Here is a 25,876-nt window from a genome sequence, read left to right on the forward strand (position 1 = left end):
AAAAAAAAAAAAAAAGATAAACTTCATACTTTTTAAGATTTAAAAATATATAGAGTAAATTAAAAAACATTTGTATTATTAAAATAATATGTTTATTATAGAAAATGGATACATATATAAAGTATTAAGGAGAGAAAATGCTCCTCCCATCCCACCATTAATGGGTAAAGAACGTCTTTGAAAATCTGTTATTCCAAGTCCTTTTTCAAGGACCAGTTGCACCAGCAATACCTGGTGAGCTTATTTTAAAATACATAGTTTTGAACTCTAATTACAAGGCAAATCTTCAGCCTCAGTTTCTTCATCCATAAAAATATTCTTCATCCATAAGGATATTCTTCCTTCATAAGAATACGGATTTGTCAGGAAGATTAAGTGAAATTTATGCGAAGTGCTTAGCATTTTCCTGACCCAGTCTAAGTGGTGAACAACATCCGCTGCTGTTATTATTATCAGTATTACTATTATAACTATTATTGGCCAGGCAAGTGTTACAAATACCATGTGTTCTGCTTCTCCTGAATGAGTAAAGAGCAACTGCCCAGAGGGGTGGCATTTCCCATCACTCTTATATTTCATGTACAATAGGTGGCAGCAGAGCCTACATACATTGGCTCTGGTGGTCAAGAAAGGGAGATCATGGAATGGAACTCAAGGGAAATCAGGTCCTGTATGAAGAAGGGGCGCCTGTTAATGACATGCTTCCAATCCACGGAGAAAGATCCTAGATTGGACACAAAAGGGTTAGCCTTCTACTCTAAGATCTGTTATTTTTTAGGCTTTCTGGACTTCCATCTGTTCATCTGTCAAATGAGTGCTTGATATTAGATGATTTCCAGAATTGCTTCCTTTTTTAAGACTTTATGCTTCTACTAACTGGGACTCTATAATCTTGTCTGCATTCTGTGTGCAGATGATATTGATTTATCATTTCATGCTGGACTTCTTTCCTCCCAAGAGTTATATTCCTCCATGCTAAGAGTTTATCACTAAAGGAGACTAAACATAGTGAAGAGAAAGCCGTTTTTACTTCCTGGTGAATGTGCAGTTGCTCTATAATGGATGGCCAAATATGTGTTACATTTTCACTGCTATTTAACTCATACATCCACTCCATTGCTTAATATTCTTCTTTTTTTCTGGGTATGCCTTCCAAAAACAGTGGTTATTCATGACTACTCAGATTACAGCTAAAGTTTAGAACTTTGATATCTATGTTACCTGTAAAGAATCTGTAAAAGAGCAAATGACTTTCGGACTCTGATTTCCTTTTCTGCCCACCCCAGTTCATCTGAAATAGGCTGAAATACCTGTTGCTCTTATCATACTCTCTTTCCTCGAGGCTTCTTTCTGTAGTATAAATATGTACCTTTTAAACAGCAACCACCACCATTGAACTTTATTGAAGGTTTATCAGGTACTATTCTAAATGCTTTACCTACAGCATCTCATTAAATTCTCACAGTAATCCCACGAAATGATGAGACGCAAAAGCACTGCATGGTTATTATTAGCTGATTTCTCTATCTTTTCTTCCAAGCCATTCTTTCCATGCCCATTCCAAAGTTATTTACCAGATTGTAGTCCAAACCTGTAACATACTTCCCATGCTCTCCACCAAACTTACACAAAACTTACTTCCCAAAGTCTCACGATTCAGTATATTTCTCCTATATTTCTAATTTCACCTAAAATGATATACTTTCTCATTTTTGCTTCTGTATTATTAGTTTAATAATATTAGTTTCATATTCAGTATCCTTTATTTCCTATTATTGTCTTGTCATATGCTGTTCACTTTTGAAACCTCAGATGACAAACATTTAATTATCTTAAGAATCCCTGACTTTAGTATAGAATTAAAAATTATTTCTAGATTACATGTACGCTTACTATAGAAATCTTAGACAAGACAGAAAACAAAGAGAGTAAAATATAAATGCCAGTATTTAGGTAACAACAATTAATATTTGGGCACAGAGCTGTCATTTGTATAACTGAAATGATACAGTATAAAAATGTTTGGGGTCATAATAATTAGGTAGAAATGACAAATCTTTTCATTGCTTTATTTGCCAAGATATAATATAGCTCTAATAACAATTGTGTATATGAGCTTTTTAAAAAATAACAATTCTATTGACCACACTTTTCTGCCTATTCTATTTACTATCATAGTCTACTTCCAACAAGTATAGAAAAATCCATTTAACAGGAATGAAACTATTCTTATTTTGAAGCTCTAAATAGTTAAGTGGGAACTTTAAAATATTTATCTTTATGGAAAAACGAGCACTTGCCTTCATCTCCATCATCCCCAAATGGGTAGAAGAGAGCAACAGCTAAATTGATGAACACAGCCAGGTTGAAGGAAATGCTCCCCCAGAGAGAGATGTGCCTTGAGAACCAGAACAGTGCAGGGTTATCTAGGAAGTGAGAGGCGTAAAGGAACAGAACAGAAAAATAAATTTTGGTTTCAACACACGAGGCTTACCAAAACAATATTTTACTAAATGCATCATTTTTGTAAACTATTATAAAACCTATTTAAATAAATATTTGACTTAAGTAAGTTTATTAAAACAATCAGAACCATAAAGGAGTGAAATTTGATTCCTTTTTTCATCCTTCAGCCAGTTTAGGCCTAAACCACTGTGGAAGGGCGAGGAATTTTGTAATCGCTAAAGGTGGTCAGAAAAGGTGATTCTGTAATAATTCTCTGTAATCTATCCTCAGAGCAGTTTAGCAGTTGCCTGGGGTCCCTTTTAATGAAATGATATACTTCACTGGATAATTTGGTAATATCGATAAATTGGTCCCACTCCCATGCCTTAAAGTCAAATAAAAAGACTCCAAACCCATAGCACAGATGTATTTCTAATGAAAATTCCTACGACACAGTCACAGTTACCTGAAACTATGAAACCTAATCATGAGACATAGTACTCCTGACAGGGAACTAGTGATTTATAATATTATCTACATTTTAAACCTTAAATCTTCCTAAGACCTTGTTGGGTTTGAAACAGCAGAAGAAAATGAGCACTACAATAAAAACTACTAATAAGTGGAACAGGCTTTGCTGAATATATTCAACAAAGGACTCTGTCTGTCATCAGAAATGAATTAGTAAATGCATCAATCGAATACAGTTTACATTAACCAAAAGTCAGTTCTTTCCACCTCTGTTAAATAACTGAACAGACTTGTAATGCACGTAAGTTTGAATGAGAGCCAAACTTACTAGCCTGCACTGGGCACTCACATGGCTCCTATAGGTCTTGTCCATTCTCCAACTTTTAAAAACTTAACACCAGGATTAAAAAATTTAAGTTAATCAAGGGGGAAAGGCACATTGGTTTTCAAATGGAAATGATAAACTTTGTAGACAAACCCTGTGAATTTCAACCTAGAGCCTATTGCCTACTTACAAACTGTACTTCGCTTCAGTCCATCTTGTTTTCCTTCTCTTGGAAGGGAACATTCCAATGCCAAAATATGCTATGATTAGCTATGCCATTTAATTGACTAATGTACCATAAACTGTAAACATCTGCATCTCCATCATTCCTCAATTAGGAGTCCTCGTTTTTAAAGGTAGACTATTAAGACAAAATTAGAAGATGTTGATGCATGCATTTGTAATAACAAATCCTCACTATTGAGTCCACCAAATGAATTAGATTCTGCCTATGGCCTCATAATAAGCTGCTTCCAAATTTTACAGTAAAATGTACATTGAAAATTATTTTAAGAATTAATTTTTGGTAAATGACAAAATGCTTATTTTTTTTTAAAAGCACAGACCCCCCCAAAGCACTAGTTCAGTATTCAATTTATTGTCAAGGAGAAAATATATGTGTTTTTTGTTTTGTTTTGTTTTTTGTTTGTTTATTTGTTTTATTGAGACAGAGTCTCGCTCTGTTGCCCAGGCTGGAGTGCAGTGGTGCAATCTTGGCTCACTGCAACCTCTGCCTCCTGGTTTCAAACGATTCTTCTGCCTCAGCCTCCCAAGTAGCTGGGACTACAGGCACATGCTACCACATCTGGTTAATATTTTATATTTTTAGTGGAGACAGGGTTTCACTGTGTTAGCCAGGATGGTCTCAATCTCCTGACCTCATGATCTGCCTGCCTCAGCCTCCCAAAGGGTTGGGATTTACAGGCATGAGCCACCATGCCTGGCCAGAAAATGTATGTTTTTTAAATGCTCCAAATGAAATCGTGTCTTCATATGTATTTCAGACACCCAAAATTTTCACTGAATTCCATAAGGCTCTACATGGTAAATTGCTAAGGGAGAATAATTTTGATTTTTTAAAAAACATTCTGTTTTAAAAGCCTGAAAATGCATACCACACCCCTATACCTAAAGACATTTCTCGAGCACCACTCGAATTCATAAATCGTACCTACTAAAGTTCCTGAAAACTAGCATAATGAAATACCTTTGAATAGAAGTATTGAGAACATATCCTGTTTGTCTAGAAAACTCCAAGGGACTGAAAAAGACCTACTCAAGAGTTTCCCCCACTGACTTTTGTGAAAAACTCATGAGATCCCTTATCTTGGAAAACAAACTAAAGTTTATTTAAAAATTCTAAAATTTTAAATTTTAAAAGTCAGTGTTTCCTAATAGATTTGGGATCTAAGAGATAAGTCATGGGAACGGTACTAAACTGATTTTTTAACTGAAATATTATAACATTGTCTTATTTAAATACAAGTGTCATGACATGTAGAGCTTGTTTGGTGAGGGGAGGTAAAGATATGTTCAAAGAAAGAATTACTCTCAGCAAAACATGAAACAAGCCCCTCAATTTCAGGACAATAGAGGAAGAGTGTGCAGGAGCTGATGTCTCTCAATCCTATTCACTGACAGGCCAGTCAGGGCCCACTCATGGGCTTCAAACCTACAACTGTTCAACATTTGAAAACGTACAGCTGCAACCCTGCATTTCATAATATTTATTTTAAAAAAAGGATCATTATGAAGAGTTGATGTAATTAGTTAGGGCTTTCTGTTTTCCTTAAGCTGCAGGTGTCTTGGCTCCAGTGGTAGACTAAGTGGACATCCTCAAGCCTGCAAGTGAATTCAGTATGTCAGACTGGCAAGAAATTAAAAAACAATTTAAATTAGCTGCATCATGCGTCCCAAAGTACCAAATTATCTACCACTATGCATAAAACTAACCATTGCAGTTTACTGTACTTACTCCTGATTTTCTTTTGCCACTTCATTTCATTGTAGAGATCTTCTGTTTGCTGGAAAAAGTCATTCACTTTACTTCCTTGTTCATCCCTTTCAGTTGTATTGAACACACGGCACTTGGATTCTTGAGTGAGGTATTCACATATATTGGGGACAGGAAAAACTATTTGTTCCATGGTCCTATCATGCCGGACAATCTGAAAACATTAATTTGCATTGTTTTTAGCCTTTTGGACACCTCAGCCTTAGACTTGCTTTTGTTTTTAATATGAGTTTGAAGATGATGTTTCATGAACTCAGTTGTGAAAAAATATGCCAACTTGAAATATCTGAAAGAACCCTTTTACTACACTACTTTGCATTTTCTCTTAAAAAAGAGAAATTAATTGACTAATATATCATAAACACTATACTTTGTTTAACATAACAAAAACTAAAAACCTTTTATTCTTTCTGGGTTAGCATTATACTTCTGCCACCCATTTTTATTTTTGTGAAGTACATCCTAAAACTAAGACAGTCTCAATTAGAAAGTGATTGGCTGGGTAGGCTTAAATATAGCACTTATACTATTTGTATCTTGTTCTTAGCCTCTTCGTCCTAAAAGGGGCTTTCAGGTAACAAATGACATATTCAACATTATGTGTCTGAACTCTACAGAGAAAAGTGCTTTATATCATTAAAATGTTCTCTTACTCATGGCAAAACATATTTTTGTAGGTACAACATCCATGTAAACATATACCCATATTTAAATACCCATAATTTTGAGCCTCCCCTATTTGTTATTTGTGATTGTTTAACTTTAGACTAAAAAAAAAAAGGCTGACTATTTTCATACAGCTTTACTATGTAACAAGGGTTCATGTAGCCTAAATTTCAAGGTTCACATTTATGTACAGTGCCCAGTTCTCAGGAATGAATAAGGATTGGCTTAACCCAAAAGAGTAATTCTGCTTCCCTTTGCTACTGACTGGTGTGGTGGTGGTCATGGGCTGTACCTCTAGAAAGTGAGGCATAAAGAGAAATCTCCCGAAAGGGCTTCCAGGAGAGATTTTGTTTGTTGGTAAAGGCAGAGAGCCATAAGAGACACACAAAACAACAACAACAGCAGCAACAACAACAACAAAACAAAATGAAAACCAAATATATAAAACAAAAGTTTTTTGTTTGTTTGTTTTTGTTTCTTTGGTTTGCCTGTACCATCTTTCTTCTTGCTTAGAACAAAAGGGTCTAAGGGCATGATGCTTGGAACTGTAGCAGCCATTTTGCAACCATGAGGTGAGATAGAGTCAGCATGATAAGGAACCTAGTATAAATACGTGAAGATTTTGCATATTTTAAGACATCACTGAGTCACTGAATCAATTATAGAACTACTGGTACTCCAGACTTCCCATCAGATGAAATTTTACTGTCTAAACAATTGTCAGTGTGGTATTCTATTAAACTTGTAACTGAAGGTATCCTAAATGATATGTGATATATTCAATTACATACCAGAATACTGTCATAAAGCAAACTACATGAAATTTAGTATGGTAAATAAAAATTCCTGGATATAGATTACTAAAATCAATTGTACAAAATAATTGGACATATTTGGTATGACAGGCAACCATATGGGGAAAAAAGGTTTACTTGATCCAATAGTATCAAATATTTTTTAAAAAATCTCAGGGTTCATCAAAGAAATCGTGTCTAGATTATTATAAGCCAAGCTCTTCAGTCCTTTTATGAAATGTTATGTTTGATTACAGTTGCCACATTTTGCAAACAGCATGGACAAACTGGAGAGATTACTGAAGGAAATGGAGGTGTGTGAACTGCAAAAAACCAGAGATGGATGATTTTTCAATACATTTATTCAACAAATGCTTATTCAGTCTTTAGGTGAGGCATGTTGGAGAAAAAACAACACCAACTCCAATGGGTAAGAGCTTGTAGTTTAGTAATCATGATGGCTCTTTAGATGTTATCATGTTGAGGGGGGAAAATGTTCTGAATGTAAATATTAAAATGGGCTAATGTTAATTCTTTATTTTAAAAAAGTTTCTAATTATTAGAGTCATTCAAAATCAGATCAGTTTCCTCGTGATGTAGTGAGAACTCTATTGCAGGAAGAATTTAAAGCAGAAGCAGATTATTACAGGGCAATACCTTCTTAGATGGGCGATTAGACGTGAGGCTCTTCCTATTTCCCAGGGTCTTTAAGTCTACAACTTGCAGACAAACTATTATTCTCAATAACATGAATTGTTGTGGTTACGTTCAAGGCACAGGGTTCAGTTTTGGAAATACAAAGATGACCAAGAACAGTCCCTGCCTCAAGTAAGGGAGAAGTGACACATATGAAGCTAATAATATTCCAATGTGATAAATATTAAACTAACAGAATAACCAAACTGTTGTGGAAGCATACACAGTGAGATGAAATTAATGAATGCCTGGAGAAGGGAGGAAGGCCTCTCTGAGTAGGTCATGTGAGCTGGCTTTGGATGAACATGAGAACTGATGAATGAGTTCATCAGCCTGGACCACTCCTCTGAAACCCGGACTTGTATATCGAACTCCATGGATGACTCAAAGTCACCTCGAATTCAATCTATCCAATAATGAACAAATAATCTTCTTCTATATTTTAGCTGCCAAACTTCACTCTCTCCTAGCATTCTCATACATGGCACCAACTTTTGCTCATTTATTCAAATGAGTAGCCCAGAGGACATCCTTTTGCACACCATTCTCCTAACATGTGCAATTCAGCTTCAAGCCCTGTCAATATGTATATGTATATGTGTGTGTTTACTATATATATATATCACTATATAGAGATGTACATGCATGTATGTATCTATATATATGTATTTTCCAGTCCAGCCATCTTCGATATCATCTCTCACATTTACCATTATAATATCTTCCTATCTGATCTATGTGTGTTTTCTATCCCACTCTCTTTTCCAGTCTTGTCTCCAAACAGCAACCAGATTGATCTTTTGAAAATAGTCATCTCCTTCCTGTGTTTTTTACCTTCCCTTCGCTTACTTTCTTCCTTCTGAAATCCCCATTCTGAAGGAGAAACTCATACTCAATCTTCAATACATTCTTAAAGGTAACCTTCTCAGTGAAATCTATCCTGAAATTGCTCAGGCACCACTAATTACCACTGAAATTGCTCAGGCACCACTAATTACTATTTTCTCTACATTTCCTTGGCCCTTTGTTTATATACTTATGACACAGAATTATCTTCTATATGTGTGAATAGGTAGAGAGTTAAGTTCTCAGTAAATATTTACTGAATGTATGTATTTATAGCTAAATCTCTCCTCACTGCTGGAATCAATAAAACAACATCGACAGCTCCCATCTCTCACAGGCATTAACCAAACTTCTCTGCATGGCCTGCTCACTCTATTTCCTATTCCCTGGTCTCTTCTGATCTCCTAGCTTTGTACTTTGACTTCTGGGATCTTCCTTAAGACCTTCATGGCTTGAAGACCTATTTCTACTTATACAGAAATATTTTTGCTGCTAGTCCAGCTCATGGGTTCCACTTAGTCAAGTCTAACACCAAAGTTGTGCTACTATTAATGTTTACAAATGTGAGCAAGGTATCCATTTCTGTGACACAAAGGTATGGCAATAGTAAACAATACAGTGTAGGGGTTATATATTCCGAGAGTAAACACAGTGATGCCCATTATGCACTCTGCTGAAAAGTAAAAAATATCTGCCAAAATGAATGAATGTATAAACGTAAATTATAGGAGTGACAAGCGTCAACTACTCTGCTCACTTCTGCCTGATTAGCTCTGCCAGCCAGTGTCAAAATGATACCAGAGCTAGTAAATGACAGCCAGATGGGTCTCAGAACATATAATGATAAGTCCATTTTGACCCACACCTCCTGAACTGCCACCAACCATTAAATAATGTCTCATTTATGAGGGTCGGGGGAGGTCAATTGCTGCATACTGAAAATGGAAACTGTTAAACCTTTCCAAGGCTATGGTATCAATATGAAAACTGTATTAGTTTCTTTCATGTTTACTCCACTTGTGAATTGTTGGAGATCTCTATTTTAATAAGCCTTCCACAATTTTAAAAAAGATACCTTTTCCTGAATGAAGCCTTCTATTATAATAATCCCATCTCTCAAACACTATTGCTCTGCAATGATTAATTGCTTCTATGGTTAAAAAAATCTATTGATTACAAAAGAAATTTTACATATAGTCTTAGTAAAAAGACAACTTTGAAAGATGTACACCTCATTTTCCTATACATCACTCCTCACTCATCCTTTTACTATACATTTTTCACTTTAAACCACTCAATTCTGCATCATTGCTCTAGAAAAAAATATGAAAATGGTCTAAAATAGAAAGTAAGCATAACTTTTCACAGTTGGTCCCTTTCAATAAATAATAGATGGTTACCTCAATCTGTGCAGTGTGGTTGGCATAATACTTTAAGGCTTCATCTCCTTCATCTGGATCCGATCCTGGTTTGAGCATCTGCTGCAATAGTTTATTGTGGCGGGCCAACTAGAGTGGGGAAAAGATAAAGGTTTTAGGTCCTTTTTTACCCTTTCCTGGGGTCGAACTTTGAAATAATTTTGTCTACTTGTATACATAGCTTCACAGTCCTAGGGTTAAGGACAATTAGTTACACTTCAGGAAAGCATGTCTGTATTTGAAAGGCAGAGATAATGAAATCACAATGACCAGCCATTAATATTTGTTGATTACATTTATGTCTTCAGTAAATATATGATTGTACCAGGAAGAAGAAATGTTCCCAGTGATACATAATTGATACTGTCTATAGTAAATTTACACTACATACACATAAAAACAAAGTGATCAACAGTGCAATAAATCAGTGAGTAGTGGGAACAATATAAATGTGTGTTTTTCCTACACACACATAAATAGGTATCTGTATTTCAGAAGAGTTTCTCTTATAGCATGTAATCTAAGCTCTACATTAGTAGTTGGTATAAAGTCCTATGTTTCTGCACGTTTGTAAGCCAAAATTAGTGCTTTCTGGGTATAGATCTTGATTTTATTGTCATTGAAATTGAGCATTTAAAAAAGCAAAAATTTCACCATAAATTATTTTAAACTGCTGGTGGTGGAAGTCATCTTTCCCTCTCATTTGAATGTTTACAGCATTTGCTGACTAGTTCTCTCACTTTGTACATTAGTAATACATGTTGCCTTCAGATGTCTCCTTTATGGTTGTCTCGAGCAATTCCTGAAACCTTGCAATGTCTTTCACTTATCAAATATCCTATTAATGCTTAAATTCTCTGAGGGCTTCTACTAGCAAAGACTCTACCACAGAACTCTCTCACTCCTAGTACAGTGCCCGCCTCCAACTTCATGACAGGTACTAATTCTACGTACTTCAAGTACATGATCTTACTTGAACCTACTAAGAAATTCAGTGGTAGGCACTCTTTATTATTGCCATTGACAGATGAGGAAACTGAAGCACGGAGAGTGTGAGGAACTTGTTTGTGATAACATAGCTAGAAAATGGTAGAGCCAGTATTTTATCAACATTATAGAGCGATAAGTTTTCCTATGATTCATGAGATCTTAATACAAACTGTGATTATAATCATAGAGATGAATTTTAAATAATAATTCAGAACCTAGAAAACCAAATGAACATTATCCTTGTAAGTGATAATTTGGTAAGCTAAATATTCATTACACTGATGTTGCTCTACAGCAAATCATTTTGAAAATTGTTATTTCAGAATTGGTTTTCAGGGTCATTAATCACTCAAGAAAACCATTTCCTATTTTCTATTTATGTTTTTTTGAACTAAATTTGAATTATACACATTTTTATTACAAACCATAGTCATGAAACTTGTTGTGACTTAAAGGGGTTTCTAAAAATCTCAATGAGTTTGAAAGCCTAAAATTATTGTAATCACTTAGGTACTTCAGCATGTTTTAAGAAGTGGCCAGTTCTTGAAGGCAAAACTGGCATGATTTCTTTACTGACTGGATCTGGGGCACGAAAGAAAGAGAATTAAGGATGATTCCAAAGTTATTGACCTGAGCAACTAATAGTTTAGAAATGTCATTTACTAAGAAAAAATGTAGGAGGAGTACATTTAGCAGGATAAAATCAGGACTTTGTGTTGTGGACACTTGAAATGCTTAGATGAGGAGCGGGCTGTTGGATTTGTTTGTTCATTTACTAGACAAAAAATCGCCTCGGGAGCGAGCCTACATTCTCAGCGAGGATAAAATCAGGACTTTTGGTTGTGGACATGTTGAAGCTTTAGTTGAAAGGCAGTGGGGGCTGTTGGATTGTTTTGTACAGGAATTCTGGGCAGAGGTCAGGGCTGGAGCTGTGCATGGAGGGCTCGTCAATATATGGCTGATACTTAAAATCATGAGCCTTAGTGAGATCACCTAAAAGTGAGCTTAGACAGAGAAAGGAGGTCCACGGAACTCCAATATAGGTTAGTAAGAGAAAAGACACCAGCAGATTAGACTAAGAAAGTTGGTTAAGCAAGGTAGGAACAAAACCCCACGCAGCCAGGTGTCTTGCAGCCAAGGGAAGAAATAATTTCAAGAGGGATGGAGTGATTATCTGCGTTAAATGCGGCAGGTAAGTCTTCAGGGAAATGTCATTTGGTTTAGCAACTCGGAAATCACTGAAAAGCTTCACAGCAGCAATTTTAGGAAGTGGTGGATACCAAAGCTTAATTGTAGTGACTTTAAAAAAGAATGGGAGGCGAGGAGGTATACACAAGGAGAGTGAGTAGAGACAACTCTTGAGGACTGCAGGTGTGAGGGAGAGCCAAGAAATAGGATGGCAGGTAGACAAAAGGGCAGGGATAAAGGTGGATTTTTTAAATACAGAAAATAGAACATCGTGTTTGTTTGGTTTTGAAAGGGACTATTCACTAGAGCAACATCTTGACTAGGTGAGAGTGGAATGATCTAGAACATTTGTAAAGGGGTTTGCCTTAGATAGGAATAAATTTACCCTTAGAGACAGTGGGGAATATGGGCACAGATTCAGGAGGTTGGGTGGTTGTGATGATGGGAACACTGAGAAGTTCTTTTCTGGTTACTTTTTTTCTCAGTGAAGTAGGAAGCTGATAATGAGGACGAGAGAGGAGGTGTTGGATAACTGATGAAAAGCAGCTATAAAATAGCTAGGGAAAGTACATGGACTTGGAAATACAGTAGTGCTGCCAGAAAGCCTTAAGGGTCTCCCTTATGTTATGGTCAAAGGGAGGCCAGGAACCATATTTGTGTGTTTTTCTCCGGCAATATTCAGCTGTCTGGGTAAAGTCACAGAGTATAAAGAGAGTTGTCAATAATGAGATCTACAGTTTTGTTGGGTAAGGTCAACAACACATAAAAAAGAGATACTTAAATACTGGAACTCTTTAAATCTTACATAACTGATAGTCTCCCAAGGTGAGATAGTAATTTGAATAATTTCTCCTGTTTATTTGTTTAAAAACTTTTACTTCTTTATGATCACTTTATAGGGTCAAAAACTGCTGCAGTTATTTTAAGAAACCATTAATGTTATTTAATGTAATAGTAAACAAATCTATACAAATCATTTTCAGTTAGTATATCCTGCTTAACAGAAACATCTGTGGGCCTCTCTCCCTCCTGTTGACTTAATGACATGATTCTGCATGTGTCTTGTTTTATTGCAGAGAAGAGGCATTCTAAAAGGAACTCACCTAGGCCTCCCTTCACATGTTCAAAGTATTAGAACAATATTTTCATTCATGATTAGATAAGCCATCGAGCAATATTTTCATTCATGATTAGATAAGCCATCTTTACACATCTTTGAAAACTTGAAATATATAATTGAAAAAGAATAATACAAACAAAACAGAGAAAACTTCACTGTTTTTTTCTACCCGGAAATCTTTCATATTCTTTGTAATAGAGGGTCTTGACTAATGAGGCTTATTTGCTCCTCCCTGTTCTGTGTTCTGATAGAGCCCTGCACATATCTATATTACGAAATTTCTCATATTGTATCTGAGTAACTATTATATCTCTCCAGTAGTCTGTGACATCCTCAAATTAAAGGGCCTGGTCTTACTCATCTCTTTGTTCTCAGTGCCAAAAACAGAACTTGATACACAAAATAGAGTCAATAAATATTGGTTGAAATCAATGAAGAAATGGGCTAGTTAATAACATATATTCATGGATTTAAGTGGACAACAACTCTTAAGCCTCAATGAATTATCTCTCTGTTTCATCCTCTGTAAAGAAGAAGGGCAAATAAATCTGATTAGAAATCAGACAATGGTACAAATTCCAGTATTTGTAGAAAGAAAATATTTTAATATTTTTTCTTGTTTGACAGTTATTTATGTACTCATATGTATTCCAATAGATTATAAGCTATTTGGAGGAAGGAAATAACCATTTTTAGTGGCATCCTTTATTATCCATTTCACATTTATCTTCTTACCATTGGGATTTTAATGTTCATTTCAGTTTGGGTCCAAGTAAGGACAAGGTAAAAAAAAATCAAGAAACTACACTTTGATGATATTCAATAATAATTATTTCTTAGTACTTTTCATCTGTGTTTTTTTAATGTGAGTTCCACTTTTATTGGGTACCCAATCAATGTTGAATGGAACCCTATATGATAAAGCAAGGATAGCATTCCTATTATATAGACAAAATGCAAAAGAATTAAGGAATATCTCGATGATTGTGAAATGCATAAAAATGACTGATGTCAATACAGAGCTTTCCTGGTCCAAATTAACAGTTTACTGAAAGCACAATACAATGTCTTAGAAACCAATTAACATATGCTCAATAGTTTTTAAAGGATTTAGTCCCCTATACATGCAATCTGATTCAAAATATTCTGTAGAATGAACACACTGCCAACCAAAGATATTCAGTTGTCTTAGTGATGGACTCTTTAGCCACATTTGTCTACGCCACACTTTTATATGCCACGTACCCTTTTATATGACTTTTAAAAAAAAGAAAAAAAACCCAGCATCCAAAGCAGCAATCACACCATTTACTATTATGTGCTTTGGAAACCAAAGGTAAAAATACCTGGTAAGTTTCTGCACAAGTATGGCACATCTGTGGAGAGTTGTAACAATAAGAAATCTAATTTAGATCCTAATTAAAAACTGAAAACTGCTAATGAATATATTCAAGGACTGCCGTCTTACGATAGCCAACTTTACCATTGACAAAGATGCTCCCAACAGGACATGAAATTAGCTGATGTCACTATACAAACATGTTTCAGAAAGCCAACCAACAATCAATATTAATGATAATGAGAGTCTGAATTTGGGCAACTGCATTGAATGTTAAAAGGGGGAAATGCCATGGGGGGAATCTCTGGGTCTTAGAAATACTTATATTTCACAACAATCTTTATGAGCCAAAATAGTAGCAATTGTTTTATATATGGTGCACAAATGATGCCTACCCAGTTAGTATGCAGTTTCAAAAGAATTTTAGCAACAAGGAACACTTATTAGGTCATTACTACAAATAGAAAAACTAGGCCTGAGATAATGTATTACATATCACAATATTAAAGTTTTATAACAATGCAATGAATACATGGGTAGGTATAGTGCATGCATACAGATTAGTGAGGAGAGGATCCAAAGCATTGGTGGATAGTCAACCTTAATAAAAAATAAAGACATTCCCCACAGGAAAGACTACCAAGAGATTCTTTCATTGTATGTTGAAGACAAAAGGAAAATCATGCATATCATTATCAATCATGACACACTTATAATTTAAATATAGATGCATCACTCAATAGGAATAAAAACATGTATATGTATATATTCATAAAATACAGACAGACACATAAGTGCAAACCTTATACATAAACATACATAACCTGCAACAGAGTCTTTGAGCAACACCATGTATTTTTTGAATCCAAGATTAGGGAATAAAGATGACAGACTTGGGCTTTTTATTTTTAGTGGCATCCTTTATTATCCATTTCACATTTATCTTCTTATCACTAGGATTTTAATGTTCATTTCAGTTTGGGTCCAAGTAAGGATGGAGAAAAAAAATCAAGAAACCATACTTCAATGACATTCAATAATAATTATTCCTTACTACTTTTCATCTGTATTTTCTTTATGTGAGTTCCAATTTTATTAATTGGTAAAACTGTGACATAGCAATTGGCTTTCTCAAGATCACAAAGTGAGCTGGAGCCTGAAGTCGGAATAATTGCCTTGTATATTCAGGCAATTGTATTACAATACAATGACTTCATGCCAAACACTACCCCTATTTGAAGCAGAGAAAAATCAGCAGAAGGGGGCAAAAACTAAGGCTTTACCTATTCTAGTGTGCAAAATATGGAAGCCTCCTGTTTTCAAAACATCTACTTTTTTTCTCTGATTCTGTGACCCTGTAAAGTGTAAAGCACGGTTTTAGCTACCGTGGGATGATAGAGATGAGCAATATTTATTTTCTTCTTTCAGGCAACCGACTTTCTAGTTGGAGGAATTAAAACAATGATAGACATGTAATTAATACAAGGAAAAATGAGGGCAGAATTACAAGGAATCACATTAGATTTGGTGGCACGAGGAAAGGAACCATTTAAGAAGTGCATCTGATAAAGGTTTTAAAGAATGGATGAAATGTCCAGGTAGAAAGGAGGAAGAAAGAATGGCATGAGGAAGTGGTTCTGCATAGAGAGAGGGATCCCATGAGCCAAGCCATGGAGGATGGGCAATGAGAAGAGGACTAGAAGGGAATTGGGAGCCACACTAAATGCCTGTGTGAGTTCAAACACAGAATACTGTGGTGGGTTGAATTGTGTCCAAATCAAGCCAAAAAGATACACATGTTCAAATCTTATCTCCTGGTACCTATGAATGCGATCTTATTCAGAAACAGGAGTTTGCAGATGTGATGAAGTTAAATCAGGTCACACTGGATTAGGGTGGGCCTTAATCCTATGACTAGAGTCCTTACAAGAACAGGGAAATATGGGCACAGTCAGACACAAAAGGAGAATGCCATGTAATGACACAGGAGATACTGGAGTGATATAAGCCAACATATGCCAAGAACTGCTGGCAAACACCAGACACTGAAAAGAGGCAAGGAAGGATCCTCCTCGAGGGCCTTCAGAGAGAGCATGGTCCTGCTAACACCTTGGCTTAGGACTTTCAGCTTGCGGAACCGTGAGACAAGAAATGTCTGCCATTGCGAGCTTCCAAGTTGTGGACATTAGTTATGGCAGCCCTAGGAAGTTAATAAAAACCACCAAGGAACTTTTCTCTTGACTATGGCAAGGTAAACTGAGATTCTATTCATCTCTTTTTTCCTTTCTCTTAAATATGGAATTTGGGGATAAGACAGGATCCATTTGGGCATGATGCCATCTGCCCAGGGTTCCTCGCAGTACTGTGAGGTCCTTCATAAAGAACACAGACCACAGAAAAAATAACTGGTCTTCCCAAATACTGATGCCAGAATTACTCCTCCGTTAGTAGGGTCAGAGTCCTGTGAGAAAGAAGAAAAGGCTTTCCCACATGAGACTCAACTGTGTGGTCTCAGTCAGAAAATATTCACTATGGCTCTATGGCAAGTGAATATTTGGTACTTAGACCACTTTAGAAGAAGATCAGCTTCAAGAATTCCTAGGAGGGAGGAGCACATTCTCCCCACTTTAGTCAGCAGAATTGAGGCAGCCAGAAACCACCAGGAATATCCAGCATTAGTCTGAACCTAAACAATCCAGAAGACACAGGAAGAGCTGTATGCACTCTTTTCTCAAAGAGGAGATAGTAGTTTCCGGAGGGGTTGAGAACCTTAGAGTGCAGCAGGAGGGGAAAGTCAGGAGGGAAAATGGGAAAGGGTATGAGATGGGCCATGGGAAGCAGATGAAAGCCCTTATACCCCACCAAATAGTACAATGGAATGGATTAGTTAGAAAAGCTAACAAATCTGTCCTTCTTGGAAAGTTAATTCTTGTCCTTCTTTCTTTCCCAGACACCCTTGTTCCCTAGTCAAACAGAGTTGTCCACATCATCTTGAGCAGATTTTGGTATATAACTGGAATGGAAACAGAAAGAAGCAATGTTCATGTTTCTCAACTTTCAAAATAGGTTTTTGAGAATCTAAAGAGAAAGCCTTAAAGAAAGCACAGCCAGAAGGAAAATGTGGCAGTGGACAGAAAGGACAGCAGGGGTGATCATTCCAAAGAATACAGACAAACCTCGGGAAGACACAACACAAACTCTCGAGTACCTTGCAAGACAGCTCTGGAGGATTCATGGACAACCAGACCAAAGGACCACAGACCTAAGGGAAATCATGAGCTCTCAAGACAGCTTTCTCTCAATACATACATACACACACACACACACACCACAAACCCCACACACTGTAGGAAAGTAAGGAACTGATCCCTTCCCTCCCCAGCAGTACTGAAGGAGCGACTCTAGAATGCCACCAGCATCACTCTGCACTGTACAACCTTCACCCAAGGAGTTTTAAAAACATTGTAAGTTACATTTATCTATTATCTTTTTAAAAATCCACTATGGTTCTTAGATATCAGTTTGTTATTTCCTTTATAATGGTAGCCAAACTAAGACGAAGATAGGTGCAAAATAACAATAAATTTGCCAGAATTAAAAAATGAAACAAACATGTCCTAATTTCAAATGATTTAGACTCCTACTCATTAGGGTCTGTGTTAAACTATAGTAAAATTGATAAAAGACCTTAGTGATGATAATAAATAAATGATTCATGACAGCTCAACCCTTGAAGCAGGACAAAGCAGGAGAGATAAAAAGGAGGAAAACGTTCCACAAACAATGCACTTTAAAATGATTTAGGGCAGTTTTCAGTAAGTAGGCTATCTTTGTACTATGATTTTATCATCAAGCATTACAACGTGTTGTGACGTTTGATGGAGCTAACCTTCCTACAGATGGCTAACACTCATCCTAATAGAATGGTCCTCAAAATGGGGTTTCTGGGACAGCTAAATAGCATTACCAGGAAGCACATTAGAAATGCAAGTGCTCTGGCCCCACCTCAAGCTTTCCAAATCAGAAACTACGAAGGAGTACACCCCTCTCCTGCTGCACCCCACAATCTGTTTTAACAAGCCCTCCAAGTGATTTCAATCCTGCTAACATTTGTAAACCACTGTTCTAATAGATAGTAGATGTTATCACCATAAGCAATTTGGATTCTTGAGTGAAAATCCACCAGTTTTTTTTTTTTTAACCAAACTTACACATAAAAGAATCAAGTATTTTAAAGAAGTTTTTTTTTTTTTTTCCATTAAAAGCATACAGGAGAAATGTTAACATGTAGATACTCTGTAACATATTTACTGAACACATTTTCAAAAAAATTGAGATTAGGATCAGAAGTACAAAATATGCTCCACTTAATTTTAAACAATTGGTTATTTGTCACCCATAGCTTCTAATTTCTGGGCTCATGAATTTCCATAATGCTTTGCATGGAGTGTGTCACCCAGAATGCATGTGTTGGAAATTTTGTCCCCAGTGTGGTGATTTTGGGAGGTAGGGTCTTTGGGAAGTGATTAGGTCATTAAGAGGAATTAATGCTGCTCCTGAGGGGACTGGGTTAATTTTCAGAGGAAGTGAGTGCATTCTCGCTCTCAAGGGACTGGACTTGCTATCTTGAGAGCAGGAGGTTATGCAGAAAGGCTGCTTTGGGCTTTGCCATGGTAGCACATACTTGCTTCCTTTTCCTTTCTCCACCATGTGATGTTGCAGCACGAGACCCTCACCAGAAGGTGACCAGATGCAGATGCCTGCATCTTGGACTTCCCAGTCACTAGATAAATCTCTCGTCTTTATTAATTGCTCAGTCTCAGGTACTCTCTTATAGCAACAGAAAATGGACTAAGACATGTACTAAAAGAGTAAAAACTACTTTAATCCCAGGAGGTTTGTATAATTATATGTAATATATATGAAATATATTAGTTTATGAATTAATTTATATGTTTATTTTCATGAAAAGAGATAAAATATTTATCTTGTAAAACAAGATTTTTCCCTACAGTTATTTAAGGCAAATTTTATTCTTTAGTTCCATTTTCAATTAAAACAGGTTATACCTTCTCCTACTTCTTCGATACTTCAGAAGCTACTGATTTCAGATTTTATAAATAATTCATCACTTTAACAGAAAATGCTTACTATTTTGTAGTTTTCATGTGAAATTTAATGAGGTATAATTCTTAATTGGTTTTGATATCCATGTAAGAATATATATCAATATTTTCCGAGTGACTAAAATGAAATGAAACAAAATAATGTGTATGTAGATCATCTTATCTGAAATCAGTATTCCACCAAAAATATTCTAAAGTAATCATTACGGTAGTGTCCTAGTCAAAAGAGTTAAAACATTTCAGGGTGAGGAAGCAAGAAAAGAAACTAATTCCACATGTGAAGTGGGGTTATCTACAGCACAGATAGACATAGAAACTGATTTCTGGGAAACCCTGAAATTGTGTACACTAGGAGTTTTTGCTTTCATTATGTAGAACTGATGGAAAAGAGACATCTCTTTGACCTTATTTCTTTTTGATGTAATTAAAGACAAGTCTTTGAAATTTCTGGGTGTCACTACTCCCACACAGGAAATAATATGCTTTCCTCAGATCCAGAGATGACCAGGTAATATTACTTGAGTTGCTTCTTCCAGCATCCAGAAATGAATTTGCTGGATATTTCCCATCCATGTCCCCTTCCACACATTTCAAGTGTGGTTTGGGAAACACTAGCAGAACAGAAGAATCTTTCTCCATGATAATTCAGACAATATGTGAGTATGAAATATTCTTCATTTGATTTTAGTATGTCCTCCACCTAGAATGTAGTTTACAGAAGGACAGGGATTTTGTTTTGTTTACTGTTGTATTCATAATCTAGGACAGTGTCTGGCACAGAAGAGTTGCTTAACAAATACTTTTTGGATGGATAGATGGATGGACAGATGGATGGAAGAATGGCATAGAGTATTTTTTGCTTATTTATTAGTTCAATTTTAATGGCATATGTGTTTAATTTTCTGAAATAAATTGAGTTTTTAGAAAATGATGAATTACAATATTATATGCAAATATGAGAAATGTGGTGTTTTATTTGTTTGATTGTTTGTTTGTTTTTTGAGACAGAGTCTTGCTCTGTCACCCAGGCTGGAGTGCAGTGGTGCAATCTCAGCTCACGGCAACCTCCGCCTCCCGTGTTCAAGCGATTCTCCTGCCTCAGCCTCCTGAGTAGCTGGGACCACAGGCACGTACCACCATGACCAGCTAATTTTTTGTATGTTTAGTAGAGACGGGGTTTCACCATATTAGCCAGGATGGTCTTGAGATCTCCTGACCTTGTTATCTGCCTGCCTCAGCCTCCCAAAGTCCTGGGATTACAGGCTTGAGCTACTGTGCCTGGCCAGAAATGTTTTAATTCCTAGTCATTTATATACAACAATAAGAAAAATGGGAATGATAGCATCACTTATCTTTTAAAAGCATTCTGATTCTTTCACTGTTTCTGGGGATTTTTTTAAGGCAAACACCAAAAGGTGAAGAAAGTCATCTTTTTGAGATGTTGGACCATGTTAAAATAGTACCTGTGGTTGACTGGGAAAACTTAGAGAGTTCCTGTTCTCAAAGTAATTGCTGTGGGGCATGGGGGGTGGCTTCTGATCGACACTGAGAAATGATTTCTGGCTTTATCACTGAACTTTTATGGTAGCACGTTCAAGTCGTTTGACCTTTTTATGTCTAATTTACCTAACTGTGAAATAACAACACCTGCAATAATATACTAAAGAGAATTACTGTAGGATCTGTGCTCTTAATGTTCCTTAAGTTCCTGAACCAATGAGGCTTAGTGAAGAGCACAATCTTACTATTCTACTTTTCTCTATGATATACCTATTCCAAGAATGAGTCAATTGCTTTTCTGTTGCTCATAGTCTTGACAAAGCCACTTTAAAGTGGGTTAATTAGAGGCTTGAAATTATAATGATGAGTTCCGCAACAGTTCTCACACTGCCAGTGTACGCTCAGGAATCCAATCTGAAGTGCGCAAATTAGCCAGATGTAAAATTGGGGGTGGAATGTGGGGAACTGAGAAGAAGCACTACGAGATAATTTTCAGGAACTTTAAGCTCAATTGCTTGAAAGCATTTCAATTTCAGGTTGCTTCAGCTCTCTATTTCTGAGTTACATCAGACTGAGAAATATGCCATTGTTATCTCAGAGCTCTGTTTAACTGTCTAATCAACAGCTGCTAAGAAAAAAAAAAAAGGTCAGCTTTTGTGAGATAGAGTGGTTCTTAAAAGTGAGAGAATTACTGCTCAAATGAACTTCTGCATTTCAAAGGCAAACCAGGCAAACCTAATAACGGAGGAAATGAGGTGGCAAGGTGAATTTCAACTCTAAGTAGGGATTCGGATCAGTTGAATTAAACTGAAAAGAGACAAAGAATTTTGAGCAGATATATTTTGTTACTTGTTCATTCTGTGACACCCAATACCCTTTAAATGTTATCTAGTCATTCAGAAGTTAAATGACCCAGGTTGCAAATGAAAAGACAAAGAGAGGGCATGAAAAGTAGGAGAGGAAGGGAAGAAAGAGAAAATGTAAAGAAAAACTCATTTAGAAAAACTCATTGTCCTTTCTTAAGAAATATATAACCAACTGGTAAAGAAGCCATTTAAAGAGGGGTATTGAACATAAACATATAGGTATATGAACAGTTACTGCCTGCATTGTAAGTGTCTTGGGGATTATACAATGAGGTCATGAATTATCTATAAGTAAAACGATGTTATTAATAGTTTCAGATACATGAAGTACTTTATATGCAATATTAACATAACATAAAGACCCACTTCTCTCATTCAATACTAAAACAGAATTCTTCTATGACCTAAGCCATCATGAGCTAAATACAATAATTAATATATGCCTTGTATGTTCATTCTTTCAGAGGCATTTGAACCAGAGTGACTCCATCTTAAACAGGGGCTGGATAAAATGAGACTGAGATCTACTGAGCTACATTCCCAGGAGGTTAGGCATTCTTAGTCACAGGATGAGATAGGAGGCTGGCACAAAGTACAGGTCACAAAGACCTTGCTGATAAAACAGGTTGCAGTAAAGAAGCTGACCAAAACCCACCAAAACCAAGATGGCAATGAAAGTGACCTCTGGTTGTCCTTACTGCTCATTATGCACTAATTATATTGCATTAGCATGATTAAAGATACTCCTACCAGTGCCATGACAGTTTACAAATGCCAGGGCAATGTCAGGAACTTATCCTATGTGGTCTAAAAAGGGGAGGAACCTTCAGTTCCAGGAATTTCCCACCCCTTTCCTAGAAAACTCATGCATAATCCACCCCTTGTTTAGGATATAATCAAGAAATAACCATAAAAACAGCCAACCAGCTGCCCTTGGTGCTGCTCTGTTTATGGAGTAGCCATTCTTTATTCCATTACTTTCTTGATAAACTTGCTTCCACTTTGCTCTATGGACTTGCCCCAAATTCTTTCTTGCACAAGGTCCAAGAATCCTCTAATGGGGTCTGGATCAGGACCCCTTTCTAGTAACAATTCTTTTTTTTTTTTTTTTTTTTTTTCTGAGACAGAGTCTCGCTCTGTTGCCCAGGCTGGAGTGCAATGGCATGATCTCCACTCACTGCAACCCCCACCTCCCGGTGTCAAGCAATTCTCCTGCCTCAGTCTCTCGAGTTGCTGGGATTACAGGCATGTGCCACCACGCCCGGCTAATTTTGTACTTTTAGTAGAGGCAGGGTTTCACCTTGTAGGTCAGGCTGGTCTTGAACTCCTGACCTCATGATCTGCCTGCCTTGGCCTCCCAAAGTGCTGGGATTACAGGTGTGAGCCATCGTGCCCAGCCTTTAGTAACAATTCTATAATTGTTAATGAATCTCTGATGTATAACAAATAGTGCTCTAGGCTTCTGGGTTATAATAGTGAACAAAACAGACCAAAGCTCCTGCCCTCCTAGAGCTAACTTTCTGTTGGCGGAGGAGACAGAAACAAATATATCATCTATCAAAATGTGCAAGTGCTAAGGAGAAAATAAAGCAGAGGATGGAAGTAATGAGCACTGGGGGATGGAGGTTGCCATTTTAAATCAAATGGTTAGAGACCATTTTAACAGAAACTTCTAGATACAAAGCAGGATTATGAAACAGAAACTTATAGACACAAAGTAGGTTACTGACACCAAGGCACAGCCAGGAGGCCAGTGTGGCTTGAGCAGAATAAGTAAAGAGGAAAGTGGCTAGAGAGAGAGGGGAGATGGGGAAGAGGGCCAGGTCATATTGGGAGACTTGTGAAGCCAACACAAGAGTTGACTTTTGCTGCGGAAGGTGTTGAGCAGAGAGGTGACATAATCTGTGTTACATTTTTAAAGGTTCACTGTTGCTACTGTGTTAGAGAAGATTCTACAGAATGGATGGATGAACAGAAGCAGGAAGAGTCAGAAGCCTACTGTAAATAATCCAGGTGAAAGATGGTGCTCGTTTAGACCAGGTAGTAGTGAAGGATGTGGGCAGATTCTGTAACATACGGTGCAATGAAGAGGGGCAGTCACAGACATGGCTAGAGGGTGAGATTGTACAGTGGTTAGCATCGCGGGCTCTGGACAGACCTGGGTTCAACTCCACTGTATCCTCCTTGTTAACTGAACAGCCACAGGGAAATCATTCAGCTTCTCTAAGCTTCACTTTCTTCTTCTGCAAGTGAGGTTCCTAAGAGTACTTTATGAATATTTACCTCAGAGAGTTATTGTGATATTTAGATGAGACACAGCACCTGACACAAAGTAAGTATGTATTAAGCTCGATAAATATGAACTAAAATAACAGAAAAAAAAAAGAGTAACCAGGAGCATGCTCACTAAGGGTTGCCTGAGCATGCTGGTGAGCACATACATACTCTGTTTTATCAGAAGCTATGGAAATATTTGGTGAGGAGACAGACAGGAGCAGCTGACCTTTTAGTGTAATTAATCATTTTGGCTTCCCTGTGGAGAGTGGATTGAAGAGGGACTTAACCAGAGACAGAGACAGGAGGCTACTGCAGTTGTCCAGGCACAAAATGAAGAGGGCAGCAGGAAGACACTGGCAGTACGAGTGGAGAGGAGTGAGCAGCTCTGCCAGGCTGTCCGGGTGAGCACGGTACAGGGGACCTGGTGAATGCACTTCTAGTTGGTAGCCGCTTACAGAACTGTGCCACTCATGGAGAAAAGGGGCTCTGAGTTATTTTAGGGAGAGGCTGATGATGACATCAAGACTCAGTTTCCCTGCAACGCAGCACACTCAGATCGGAACAACCAAGAAAGGAAAATGTCAGGGGCCTCCAGGGGAAGCCAGAAAGGGCCTGGTTGCCTGTCACCACCTGCACCCAAAGCATTGATATTTTCTTGATATGTGTGTTTATTACTTTATTCTCCCTTGGTTTGTGTCAGTGTTAAACATGAGGGCGTGATCAACGATAAAAACAAGATAAACATGAGACACTTCTAGAATCAATGATATAGCTAATAAAATGAGGGGTGATGGAGGGGAACATTTTCAAGGAAAACTTGCCCAAATAAAAATTGTTTTCTGTTGAAACTACATAGACATGAGTTTGTTTATTCCTTTTGGAGCTCATTTGTGAGCCCTCTTGCAGCATCCATTTAGGATCTGAACACTGAAGCTGTCTGAGTCTGAGTACTTCCTACCCTAATGAGCTTCAGGAAGGCTGACGTGCCTCTCCTTCCTGCTTGGGTCTTGGTGAGCTGAGCGTGAAGGCCTCGCCACAGCTCCCAAATCCACTGACATTTAATTAGCACAGTCGCTGTGATCCCATAGCGGGCCTTCCCCGATGAGAACTACAAAGCACCGCACAGAGTGGGCACAACACAAGCTAAACAAATTCCTAGTCTCGTAGATAAAGAGCTGCCTTTGCAAACTGGACCCTGTGAATATTTCCTATCAGTCCTTTACTGGTACTACTTTTAGGCAATGCTGCTGTGCTAAGGGGAAACAAACACAAATATGAGGAGCCTCAGGAAATCTAGGAGGGTGGACATTTTAAACGTACACACACGTCTGCTGAAGAGCAACAATTGCAGTTTATTTAGGGAACAAATAACACACTTGCTCAGTGACAGCAAGACAATCTGTGCTGTAATGCCACCAGTGTTTCTCTGATTCTCCCCTCTTCTCCAGGTTTTAGAACTGATATTTTGCCCTCATTCTGCTTAAGATAGGGATCTGAAGAGGACACTCTGGCTGAGCTGCTTTGAGTCACTGCTTCTCTGACTCTACTGTGCATTCTGGCGTGTGGCTGCTTTGGAGGTAGTAAATCCCACAGCGTCCTCTGTTCAGTGCGGTCCAGTTTGTGTCCCTTACTTCCCCTCCATCAATAGATTGTTGTTAGAAGGCTGCTGGTGACCTGCTAGGGGCCAAAGCCACGGGTCTGGTTTACAGCTGCACCTCCTTTATTAATTCTTGAGGGTCTTTGGCCCCACTCTCTTTTGTGAATCTCTCTCCTCCCTTGCTTTTATATCACATTC

At 37.3% G+C, this 25,876-nt stretch overlaps 1 protein-coding gene across 1 annotated transcript in view; it reads right to left on the minus strand.

Annotated features, from left to right (window-relative positions):
- ITPR2 (inositol 1,4,5-trisphosphate receptor type 2) overlaps positions 1 to 25,876 on the minus strand; it is a 516,873-nt gene that overhangs the window by 98,160 nt on the left and 392,837 nt on the right. The window contains 3 exon segments of the mRNA XM_017864487.1: positions 2,301 to 2,426; positions 5,217 to 5,409; positions 9,658 to 9,765. Of these exon segments, the coding sequence (XP_017719976.1) occupies positions 2,301 to 2,426; positions 5,217 to 5,409; positions 9,658 to 9,765 (427 nt within the window).

Source organism: Rhinopithecus bieti, unplaced genomic scaffold (genome assembly GCF_001698545.2).
Source record: "Rhinopithecus bieti isolate Rb0 unplaced genomic scaffold, ASM169854v2 scaffold_72161, whole genome shotgun sequence".
Taxonomy (NCBI): domain Eukaryota; kingdom Metazoa; phylum Chordata; class Mammalia; order Primates; family Cercopithecidae; genus Rhinopithecus; species Rhinopithecus bieti.